The 12,506-nt window shown below is 44.5% G+C and overlaps 1 protein-coding gene across 1 annotated transcript; it reads right to left on the reverse strand.

The window, feature by feature from the left end:
• Window positions 1-1,779: 1,779 nt before the first annotated feature.
• LOC119292111 (F-box protein PP2-A13-like) lies at window positions 1,780-4,504 on the reverse strand. Its single transcript, XM_037570940.1, has 3 exons — window positions 3,835-4,504; window positions 3,071-3,189; window positions 1,780-2,469 (listed from the first exon to the last, which is right to left on the reverse strand). The coding sequence occupies exons 1-3, from the start codon at window positions 4,165-4,167 to the stop codon at window positions 1,998-2,000; spliced, it is 924 nt and encodes a 307-aa protein (XP_037426837.1). The 5' UTR covers window positions 4,168-4,504; the 3' UTR covers window positions 1,780-1,997.
• Window positions 4,505-12,506: the final 8,002 nt, after the last annotated feature.

The following is a 12,506-nucleotide window of genomic DNA, read 5'->3' on the forward strand; positions in this document are numbered from 1 at the left end:
ACCACTCTCCTGTCCGGAATCCCCTAGGGTACACGAGCACGGAGGATTAGCGGAGTCTATGTATAAAGTTTTGATCCAGTCTAACGTGCCAGTTGATAATAAGAAGAAGATCTGAAAGATGAAGATACCTCTTAAAAATAAAATCTTTGCATATGATACCTTCGTCGCCTAGTCATTTTTACTAAAAATAACCTTATTAAGATGAATTAGCATGGAAGTACGCAATATGTATTCTGTCCGCGTGATGAGACAATAGAACATTTGTTCTTCCAATGGTCAGTCATCCAAATAGCTTTTGGCTTGTATCCTCTTTGTAGTGCTGCTAACATATTTGGCAACTACTTACATGAGATTGATCACAGGCTTAGAATTCTTCTTAGGGTGGGAGCGCTTGTCGTGATTTGGTCGCTTTTGTTATGTAGAAATGATAAGGTTTTTTAATAATAAAAGTATTTCGCTTATGCAGGTTATCTACAGATGTATCGGGATGCTTCGTTTATAGTCCTCTCTACAATGAATGGAGAATCGAGACCTGTTTATGAAGGTGCGTACATGATTGAAGGCTATGGCGAGGAATAGTTTTACCCAACATGGGTGACAGCATGATCTTAGGATTAGGCCACGATAAAACAAGCCATGCAATCTAGTAGCATCGGCTCATTCACGCAACCCGCGACGGGCCGCAGAGGAGGAGGGCGCGTGAAGGTCCCTCTTATTTTCATGCTCATACATGTGGGAAGACACCCTTCAAGGAGGTCCAACTCCCACCAAACTAGCAATCTGGGACTAAATTTTGATCCCACCTCTTGCCTTGCACGAATGAGCTGAGTGAGCTTATTAGGAATTCCTGAAATTGCTATTGGTCTGGTCCAAAGTAGACTAAATTCTAGCATGATCTACATGTATTTTTCTCGGCCCTCTCTGTTTTACAGTACAAAATGAACTCGATCAAGCTACATTATTATGGGACCGGCCCATTAGCACAGGTTGGCATGATTTCTCCCATTTTATTTGTGTTATTTTTTGTGTCTTAAAAAATAGTGTTATTTTTTAATTTCCAACTAATTTTAGAAACAAATAATTTTTTAGGAAACTTCACAATGTATTAAAAATGTCCATGACATTTATATTGCTTCACATATTTAAAAAATATGTTCGTGCATTTTGGAAAAATGTTCATGTAAAAGAAGTGTTCATCGAATTTGAAAAGGTGTTCACACTTTTTTTTAGTGTTAATACACTTTTATAAAACTTTGTACAATTAAGTATTCGTGTATTTACCATAAATGTTCACGTATTTGCAAAATAAATCATGAAATTTAAAATGGGTTCGTGAAAGTTAAAAAATGTTCACATGTTTTTTGAAAAGAAAGTGGGATTTTTCAAAAAGGCTTTATACATATTGGTTAGTTACAGATAAAACTGGGAAAATAAAAGGGTAAAGGGAAAATATTTGAAATTAACAAAAAGGGAAAAATGTAAATTATACCCAAAAATATAGAAGCTAAACAAGGAAAAATAAAAAAGGAAAAGAACAAAAAACTAAAATCCGGAAAAGTGTACGAAAACCGTTTGCCAAAAGAACTACGGTCATGTATTTCTCTGGTTTCTTTCTCTCTCTATTTACAGTAGAAATGAAGTCGATCTAAAAAATAAACACACCCTTGTACAAAGTTCAAATGAAATAAAACTCCCGTTACCTTGTATATATAGGGCCGGCTCATTGGCACAAGTTGGCTGGATTTTTTTCTTTTTATTTTGTTTGCGCATTTTGAAAAATGCTCATGAAATTTAAGACAAGTGTTCACGAAATTCGAGCAACCATGATTTGTAGGGATGTGGAGCTTCACCTTCAATATGGAAACACATCAAACCAGTCGGTAATCTCAAGCTAGCACTGACGCTCGCGACCTACTGCTTCACATATTTCTCTAGCTATTTACAATACAAAACGAACATGATCAAACACACAACTAATCTCACTACTCACTCACTAGTCACGTCTGAGCATCAACCACTCTCTCTGTCCGAAATCCCCTGGGGTACACGAGCACGGAGTCGACGCAGAGGCCGCCCTTGGTGTGGGTGCAGTCGATCTGCGCCATGGAGAACTTGACCCTCACCGGCCGCCCGTGACCGTGCTCCTCCGTGTCGGGGGCCACCACGAAGTCGCCGGCGTGGTACAGGGCCCAGCTCCCCGGCTCGTCGTCCAGGTAGCGCCGCGACACGGCGTTCTGGCCGTCGGACGTCGACAGCTGGAACCGCACGGGCTTCCTGTCCCAGCCGTGGATGCCGCTGCCGGCGTTCTTCTCGGAGCCGCAGCCGCGGCGGCCGGCGTGCCTGGAAGAAGAGGGCTTCCCGAGGTGGAGCCTGAAGTAGAGGCCGTAGGTCCCCGCCGGGAAGCGGAAGTCGATCTCCCCGACCACCTCGAACCACCAGATTTGCTGCAGGTACGCCACGGACTGGAACCTGCAGAGGCGAGCAGAGAAGAAAGGTTCAGATTTCCTTCAGGATGACTCCTAATTTCTTTGTGTAACAATCTGACCAAACAATCATCATCAAGAGAAACAGAATTTTATATACAACGATTTGTTGGTCGTATTCAACGATTTTGTTGGTTGCATGATCTGATGAACATTTCAAAAGAAAGGGACGTAAGGGTTGACACGATATTTCAAATGTCAGTAGTACAAAAATATGTTTGAAAAATTCAAGCCCCGTCGAAAATATCTCTACTCACGAACTATCTCCTGTCAATTATTGCTGGTGTCCATGATTACCTCATCGATATGCAAGCTGGCAACCGCGGTATTTTGAGCAATACAAATTTGTCAAAAAGGGATGAAAGCTACACTTTGTTTCACTTTTTTTTGGCATCATCAACGGTAACTGTAGATATTTCTTTTACATAAACATAATGGTAGATATTTTCATTCTACTAGTACAAATTAAACAAGGTAGAGATGTGTGATAGTCAAAATAACTAGTACTACTATATGCAAAACAGAAGATGAGAAACATTAGTAGTACCAAGCATATGATTGGAAGCAAGATCTGAATTCAAAATTACCTAGACTCTGTGTTTGGCATATGAACCCAATATCTCCTGTCATCGATCCCCGTTATCACCAACGATTTTGAGGATAATGCCATGCAAACCATGCCGGTGCTCTTCTCCAACCAGAATTCCTGCCGGGCAAACAGAGGAGTGTTCTTCGTCAAAACAAGAATAACAATAAAAAAACAAGAAACATATATACTCGAGTGTAAGAAATCGACTATAAAACCATTCTCGAAGAAGAGATTAAGGTTTTTCGTGCACGACATATTTTGCATTAGTTTATAGTAGTGACTTAGCACAAGCGTGGGAACTTTTAAAACGAGCCTATCATGACTTCCTCAGAACTCATAGTTTCTTGCTTTTTATAAGTTTCTTGTACAACAGGTATGGAACTTTAACCCCAAAGTACTAAAGCAGTTGTAAGTTCATATCAAATTAAATTTTATAAAGATTTAGACAATTTTCCTTGAAATTCGGGAACCGGTTTAGAGAACCAAACATATCAATAGTCAAAACATAGGGAAGGTATGAACAACAATTATTTCAAAAGAAAAATATGAACAAATTCAGAACACCGGTAAGTTTTCTAAACAGGCTATTGAAATATCTACGGGTTTTTTTTTGAAGCAAAATATCTAGAGTTTATATTTCCAACGGTCACTCAAAATTCCATTTCAGTCCCACAAAACTGCTAGCTGGAAGAGCACTGTCGAAATCAAAATGAAATTAATCCATACAAACACAGGATGATTATTAAGGAAGAAAAAGCTCACCCTTTTGCCGTCGTCAAACCGCACGGCCTTGGCGAGCCTGGCGTAGACCTCCTTCTTCCCCAAGGCGCTCCTCTTCCCACCCCCTTCCACGTCCTCCCCGCCGCTGCCACGCACGAAGCCCATGAGGTACCCGTAGTTCTCCGGCAGCTTGGCCTCCCACACGAAGTCGGCGGCCGCGGCGCTGCGGAACGCGCGGTTGAGCCGCGCGAGCCGGCATATGTCGGGCGCGCCCAGCCGGAGCAGCACCTCCGCCGCGCACAGCTCCGGCATGTCGCCCAGCCCGGACCCCGGCGCCTCCGCCGGTGCCGCGAGGTCCGACGCGCCGGCGCCCATGCTGCCTACGCCTGGCTCCGCGACGCGAGGAATGGCGCCGCGTCTGGTTCGAGCGCCTGCGGCAGATAGCTCCGGTGATCGAGCTCGTACTACCAAATAGCTAGCTAGCTAGCGCGCCAAGAACAAGCAGGCCGGAGCTTGTGGACGGCCGGCCTCGCAGGAGGGAGAAGGAATCGGATGCGGAGAATCGGGTTGGCCCGAGCCAGGGTGCTGGAATTTGTTCGAGGCTCGAGCGCGCTCGTGGTGCTCGTGCGCGGCGAAAACGGGAGCGCGAGCAGAGGCCAGAGGCGAAGAATGCGGGAAGGGGAAGCGCGGGGTGGCCGGAACGGACCAATTTATTATCCTCCCGGGCGACTTCCCACTTCTTCCGTCACTAAACCCCCTTTCAAAAGTTGAAACTGCCGACGGGTTTTGGGAACCAAACGTCATAGTATACGGTTCCGGATTGCGACACACCACCACTAGTGCTCTGCTCTGCGAAGAAAATAGCGCCCTATGGCCTAATAGCACGCTATAGCATTCTTGGCAATGTCTCGCCAAATAAATCTGTATACAATGTCTTGCTAATAGCAAGTTGTAGCGTGAAATAGCACGCTAATAGCGTATTTCAAGGGCCATGCTATTTTGTCATGGCGCGCTAATTTTTCATTGGTTCTGCTGCATTAAGAGTAGTACAGTTTGGGCTCAATGTTTACCATTTCGGATTGCAAATGTAATTTTTCTTGAAGAAAGTTTACCAAACGATGACGATGTTTGACTAAAAAACTGAATTTGATTCGGATACAGTCTAAAAATTCAAGAAAGAATATTCCTTTGTTACTACTTCACATCCCCTCATGGAAAAGATCATGTTTTTAACGGTGTAACCCTCTACTCCCTGGCCGTCGTATGCACACCAAGGCACTAAAACCTTACCATTTTCGCCCCACCCTTTGATCCTCGTCTCCCCACACAACCACCTTCATCGCCGAACGATGACGCCATTGAAGGCATAGTCAAGCAAAACCATGAGAACGGAATAGGTACCAACTAAGTTAGGACAAACTTTTTAAATATAGAGGTAGTTGTGAGAATATGGAATGCACTTTTAGGAAAAAAATACAATAAGTAAACATGGTAACAATTGTTTAAAAAAACATGACAACATCGACTAGCCCCTGTGTTATTTAGTTAAGAAGAAATATAGGCAGACAGGCTTCAGCGTCGTGGGTGGCCAAACTGTAACCTTTGTCCACTATGCAAGCAAGTTCAGGAGTCGGCGGCCCACCTTCTATTCCAATGCCGATACACTTTCAGAGTTTGGCGTATGATCAAAGATTGGCTTGGTCTCCATGATGTGCATCCTTCCGATTGGAGTGACGCGACTTCCGTTAAAGAGTGGTGGAGCCACAATGCTAACAAGAAGACCCAATCGTGAAGGCCGCTTGCTTCCTTGATGCTGCTAATCTCTTGGGAGGTATGGAAAGAGAGGAATGCATGAATCTTTCGTAATAATGCCGTTCCGGTGGGAGTCGTCGTTGCTAGGATTAAAGAGGAAACCTTACTTTGGAGCATTGCGGGAGCAAGGCACTTGAATAACATAATGCCGCGAGAGTGATTGTTGTAATTTGGCCTTTGGCCTTAACCTCTAAAACTTCTCTCTTAATCAATGAAAATGACAAATCTTTTGCCTAGTTTCAAAAAAAAATATAGGCACACGCTGAATGTAGCCAAGGATCAAACACGGGTGGTGGGCTAGGTCACCCGGCTAGCCGCATGCCACTAACCAATTGATCAATGCCCATTTTTCGTCATTAGGCTTTCCGGTTTTGTTACCAAAATAAACAAAGATATATAATCCAGAACTATTCAAAGCGTATAATTTTTTCCCCAAAAATTGTTTGTTGCCAACTTTGCCGTTTCCTATAATCTGGTTATAATAAGATGCCCAGCTAATGAAGCTTTTGGCCGAACCCTAATAATCAAGCTGTTGTGACCTTTGCTAGATCCGAAAGTGCAAACCAATATTATTATTATTTGTGGGTGCAATCCAATATTGTTAACTGTTAAGAGCTGGGATCCCCATTTTTCTATGTATCATGAAAATAATTAAGTTTGGTAGCTCAAATTCGATGAACCCAGAATCTGATGAAACCAACATTTCTGCTGCCTTGGTGTAAAGAAGTCATGGGACATCTTGAGCTCTTTGTTTATCCGGCTAACCAATCTTGATTGCTGCCTTTCCGTCTCAGCGGCCACCTAATTTGTGGATCCAATTCAACCTCGCATGATGCACTCTTTTTATATAGTTGGGGAATAAAGAGCTAAAAAATTTCTTGGCTCTACATCATACCAAGGACAAAACAAAACAAAGGGAAACCAAAGAATGAAACGGAACACAGTCTGCTCCTTCCGTATTCAAAATAAATGCATGAAGACCAAGGAATGGAGTAAAGAGTTCAAATATGCATGTTTAATCCCTAATAACTAAGCCTATACCAAAAGCCCCAAACTAATCTTTCCTCAACCACAACGACATAATCCACTTGTTTTCGTAACCGATGGCACGCACGGCAACACGATTACTCAAAATCGATGTTTTTGGCAAACTTTAATGAAAAAGGTGTTTTTTGGCACCGTCAGACGCAATTTTGATGTGTTTTTGGCAATTTACTCATTTTGGGAAGGAAACGTCATATACAGTTTTGGGTTGTGACACACCACTAGTTATTAGTGCTGCTACATTGGAGTAGACCACTTTGGGCCAGGAGGGGCTCAATGTTTACAGTTTCAGAAACAGATTGCAAATGTAATTTTTCCGGAAGAAAGTTTACCAAATCATGACGATGTTTGACTAAAAACTGAATTTAATTTGAATATCATATCGTAACTCTTTATGCCGCCATTGAAGGCATAGTCGAGCAGAAAGAAGTACCAACTAAGTTTGGACAACTTTCAAGAAAAATATATAGATGGTAAATCACTAAGCTTTAAAAAAACATGGCAACATGGACAAGCCCCTATGGTATTTTGTTAAGAAGAAATATAGGCACGCACCCAATGTAGCCAAGGATCAAACGCAGGTGGTGGGTTACGTTGCCCAACTAGCCAATTGATCAATTTTCACCGAGCTTTCCGCTTTTATTACAAAAATAAACCGCATATTTCAACTACACGGCATAATTTCAGCACAATCCCCAAACCTTCATTTCCAACAACTTGTATCATAGTTTTCTCAAGCCCTGTCCCCACGAAATGACTAAGAGAAACAAGGGAGAAATAAAAATAATCCAAAACTGAGGTTCAAACACGATAAAATTTTCCCAAAAATTGTTTGTTGCCAGCTCTGCCGCTTTCGAGACTCTGTTTAACGAGACGGCCAACTAATGAAGTCTTCGATCGAGCTAAACTATTAATCAAGTTGTTGTGACCTTTGCTAACTCCGAAAGTGTAATCAGATATTGTTAGCCGTTAAGAGTTGGGATCCCTACTTTCTATCTACCATGAAAATAATTAAGTTTGCTCGCTAAAATACGATGAACCGAGAATCTAATGAAACCACCATTTTTCTGCTGCCTTGGTGTAACGAAGGCATGCGACACCCTGAGCTCTTTGTTTATAAGGCTAACCAATCTTGATTGCTGCCTTTCCGTCCCAGCGGCCACCTAAATCGTGAATCCAATCTAGCCTAGCATGGTGCACTCCTTTTATACATATAATAGCTGGGGAATAAAGAGCAAGAACATTATGTGGCTCCACATCATACCGAGGACTAAAACAAAGCAAAGGGGAAAACAATGAATGAAACGGAACACAGTCTACTCCCTCCGCATTCGAAAGAAATGCACTAAATTTCGTTATGAAGGACAAGGAACAAAGTAAAGAGTTGAAATCGACGTATCCGTTTAACCCCTAACTAGGCATGCACAAAAACAAATCTCTCCTAAAACGCGGCATAATCCGCTCATTTTCATAACCAATGCACGCAGGGACGCACGCAAGCCCCGCGAAAATGCTGAGGACTGCGATTTCCTGATTTGTCTGCTTTGGCGGCGTTCTTTCACGGTAAAGGGAGGGGGGGATACATGCGCCAATTCTTAGAAACAGAGGGGGCACCATTCTCTGTGGCCAGTGTTGGCAACCAAAGAAAACATACTACTTTGTTCCCCTTCCATCAACCAAGAAATTTTCAACGTACCTACTTAATTTGCATCAGCAACTAATGGTGTAATAATAATATAAAACACCATGGCGGCTTAGATTAATGCGGTGTCATTCTCTGCAGTTGCACTCCACCTGAAACAAAAGTCCAACCACATTGTGTTTCGTTTGTGTTTGGCACCTTCCAGGAAGCAAAAGGCACCAGCCAGCAAGTTGCACTTTCTTTCCCTTTCGTGGCCCCAACAGAAATATCCACTTGCGCTTTTGTGGGTCCCTCCGTTCGGATGAAGCCGGGCGTAAATATCGTGGATCCGAGTCAGCACGCACAGGGCCGGCACACGTGGCGGCCGGCCGGGAGCCGACGTCAGTGCTCCAGGTGTTGCCTTGGCGTTTGGGCCGTTGAATTGTGCGGCTGTAATTAGCCGAGAGGGTTAGTGTCGTCTGGTTGCTGACTGTGCTGGTTTAGTGTTGTCTGATCCAAACCTCCGCGGCTACGTGTGACTCTGCTTCGCTGGGTTGATGGATGGTGACCTGGTAAGTGGCACGAGGAGCTTTTGTCTGCTCCAGGTCGGCCACAGCAGACTGAAGCTGGAAAATACGTACTGGAATGCAACCGAATTTGCCGGAATCGTCCGGTTAGCTTCGGTGATCTTGGTGGGACGTGACGGCTGACTGGACGAGATGTGACTGCGTATTTGCGCTGGGACCTTCTTGCCGGCCACGGCCAGGCGGAAATGACTTCTTCCTCACTCACCGATGTCTGAATGAGCCAATGGGACACATCAGCTTCGGTAACGTTCTACTATTACTACTACTACTGCTGGTGGTAGTTCGGACGTCATCCACGCCGCTTGGAAGAAAGTTATGCGCATATTTTTATTTAAAAAAATAGACAGAGTCCTCGTCTTCATCTAAAAAAATATTTAACAATCTTCACCTCCATCAAGAAAAAGAAGTAGCAAAAAACCCCGGAAATGTTAACGCCCACACGTGTGGGCGTTCGCCATCCCGATCACACGCAAACATCTCCGTTGGCAACTTTGTGCACGAATCTTGGAACAAACCGGCCGGTTTTCTGCGCCACGTAGGACGAGGCGTGTGTGCGGTGTGCAAGTCGGGTCGCCCGCACATTGGTTGCCATCCCGCGGTCAGCGGTTGCCACTCGGAGGCGTGCGGTGGAACCACTATGCGCCCGCACGCCACGCTCCGACCACGGTTGACGTCAAACACGTCGCACACCTCTGCCCCCTCTCCTTCACGGTTCCATTTACTCAGCCGCACCGCAGTTACTGGCACAACCCACTCGCATTTCAAACCACTAGAGGAGAAGGCGAGGGGAGAAGGCGACGGCGGAGGCGGAAGAATCGACGGTGTTCGCGGTCGTCGGTGGTGCTCGCCGGAAAGGAGCGGCTGCGCCGGAGCGCCTGCGGGTTGAAGGTAATGCTCGCTACAACTCTCGCAACCCCTTCCTGCATTTTCCCCCCTTCCCTCCCTATTTGATTCCTCGATCGAGATTCGTATAGATTCAGGCGATTCTGCGATCCGTCGGCGTTCCCGCCGGCGCCGAAGTCGTCTGCTAGCTGTTTTTGGTGGCACTGGGCAGTTTCGTCGCCGTCGCGGCGGCGGCATCGTCGGTGTGGTTATGCTTGTTCGGAGGCACGCACTAGTCTTGCCTATGGATTGGGCAGGTGTCTCCCGGTTTGTTTGATGCGCATTGGTTCGAATTTGTGTTTGCAGTCAGTTCGGGGGTGAACTTTGAGGGTGAATTTGAGGTCGCGGTAGTTGCCATTGAACCCTAGATCTAGTTAGTTGGGTTTTGAAACTGTAGTATGAGGCGAACTTGGTAGTTTGATTAACTATCATGATTGTGTGGCAACTAACTCCCTGAACAAATGTGACAGTTGCCACAAACGTGTTTTCCTTTGCAGCAACAAATTACTGAAATGACTGTGATAGTTGCCACATATAAGCTTTCGCATGGGGCAACTTTTTTTATTGAATGATTGCGATAGTTGCCACACACACGCTCTTCCATGTGGCAACTGAATTTGCTGAATTACTGTGATAGTAGCCACTAACATGCTTTTTCATTGTGGCATTAAATTTTTCTGAATGATTTGTGGTAGTTACCACATTGTGATAGTCGCCACAATTGTAGTCAATGCAGTTTCAGCAGCCAACTGCACTGGACGGCAACTAATGTGCACTTCAAGTGTGCCTGTTGCCACTTAGATAGTATATTCATGTGGCAAATAGAATGTGAACACATTGTCTGTTGCCATTCTGCAGATACGACAGTGTGGCAAATTGGCTGCATAACGTGGCAACCAAATTTGCATATCAATTCTGTTAGATGTCATACATATGTTATTTTTTCTGCATTCACTAGTTGACATTTTCTGTAAGGTGGCAACTGCTTACCTCTTGCATTTACATTTCCACCATGACAATTTGGTCTGTCCCTATCTCAGCAGAATGGCTCGTGGCGATCATCAAAACGATGATGATGATTTCATGGATCCACCACAGCGTAATCGGGCAACTGGACGGATAAAAGAGGGTGATGAGGTAAATGTTCACACATCCCCCCCTCAATCCTGCTTTATGTTACTGGTTGACACCTCGAGCTTGCAGTCGTCTGACACGGACTAAAATTTCATGACATTGCAAAACATGGCAACAACTGATCACTTATTGTCTGTTTTTTGCAGAAGAAGAAACATATTCACAACAGAGCCTTCCAAGAACGTCTGACTACGTTGACTGACAAATTCACCGACGATCAGAAGGGGGCTGCTGCTGAGATGGGTATGCAGTCTATGATGGCTGTCCGGTGCATGAACCTTGTCAACCCTGTATGCGTCTGGCTTGCTGAGATCTACGAGCCCGCCTCCAGGGAGTTCGTGATTCCGGGACGTGGAAGACTTCCGTTGAACGAGGAATCCGTGTTCTGCACTCTGGGCGTGCCTCGTGGACATATCAAAGTCCCGTACGAGGTCAACAATGAGATCGAGGAAGTGTTGTTCCCCCGTTTGTTTGCTGGGTCGGAATCCATGCCGAACACGTCTGCAGTGGCAGATTTGCTGCAGGCCATGACGACGCATGGAGATGTTTTCAAGATGAAGCTACTCATGTACCTCATCTCAGCTGTTTTCGCGCCGACCACCTCTCTTCGCCCAAGCAACAACTGCTTCCCCATCCCGGTGAATGATCCATCTTTACTACTTTATTTTCCTTCAATCTTTCGGCTCCGATGTCATGTGTAAAGTTAGTGACTGCCAGTGTTTTCGATGTTTTTTCCATTTGATTTCTGATGCGGCAATCTTTTTGCCCTGAAATTTTGTGTGGTGCAGGCGGATCTGAAAAATGTGAAGAACATGAATTGGTGCAAGTTTATTGCCGACTTCCTCCATGATGCATTCTCAAGCAAGATGTGCCAAAAGGGTTGTCGACTGCATTTAATGGTATTTTTTTACCAGTTCTTTCTGTGAACACTGTTTTATAACACACTTTTATTCATGCATGTCAACCTGATCATAACAAGATGGCAACTGCCATAATGACAATATGGCAACTGTTATAATGACAATATGGCAACTGCCATCATATTAGTATGGCAACTGTTATCAGACTATGATGGCAACTGCCATCTTAGCAATATGGCAATTGCCATCACACCATGATGGCAACTAGCACATACAGAAGGCAACTTCTTTTTTTATTCCATTCTTTTCCATGCACATCAACTTGGTTATCATGGGAACATACATTATCTTGTTTTTTAACTACAAAGTACCCATGACGGCAACTGATATTTCTTTCTTTGTAAAATTGTTTTAAATCAGCTCATGTATGTCGACTGTCTTGGTCTGTCCACCGTGGATTTCACTGGGGTAGGAGGCCCGCCGCCTACGCACAAGTTTGCTGTTTCTGCATGGACTATCAACGCTGTCAAGGCTGTGCTTGCCGCAGACAGGGCAACTGATACCAAATATGGAAAACTGCAGGTTAGTTTTGGTTTCTCTCTCCACACGTCATGCTTACAAATTTAACATGAGGGAACCGTCCGTGGTTCATAAGGGATGACCACCTTTTGTTATCCATGGCTGTCTGCGTATTGTATCCATGTTTCACCCCACAAGGGAACTCTTTTCATTCGTGCTGAAACTTACCTTCTATCTCTTACATCCTTGCTATTT

The sequence above is a fragment of the Triticum dicoccoides genome, chromosome 4B (assembly GCF_002162155.2).
Source record: "Triticum dicoccoides isolate Atlit2015 ecotype Zavitan chromosome 4B, WEW_v2.0, whole genome shotgun sequence".
Taxonomy (NCBI): domain Eukaryota; kingdom Viridiplantae; phylum Streptophyta; class Magnoliopsida; order Poales; family Poaceae; genus Triticum; species Triticum dicoccoides.

What these genes read in the sequence shown, in the direction of transcription:
- LOC119292111 (XM_037570940.1), bottom strand. Translation starts at nt 4,167, where the DNA reads ATGGGCGCCGGCGCGTCGGACCTCGCGGCACCGGCGGAGGCGCCGGGG. An exon ending in GGTTTGACGACGGCAAAAGG is followed by an intron (nt 3,190 to 3,834) that starts GTGAGCTTTTTC and finishes TTTGCCCGGCAG; the next exon opens with GAATTCTGGTTGGAGAAGAG. An exon ending in ATGCCAAACACAGAGTCTAG is followed by an intron (nt 2,470 to 3,070) that starts GTAATTTTGAAT and finishes TCGCCTCTGCAG; the next exon opens with GTTCCAGTCCGTGGCGTACC.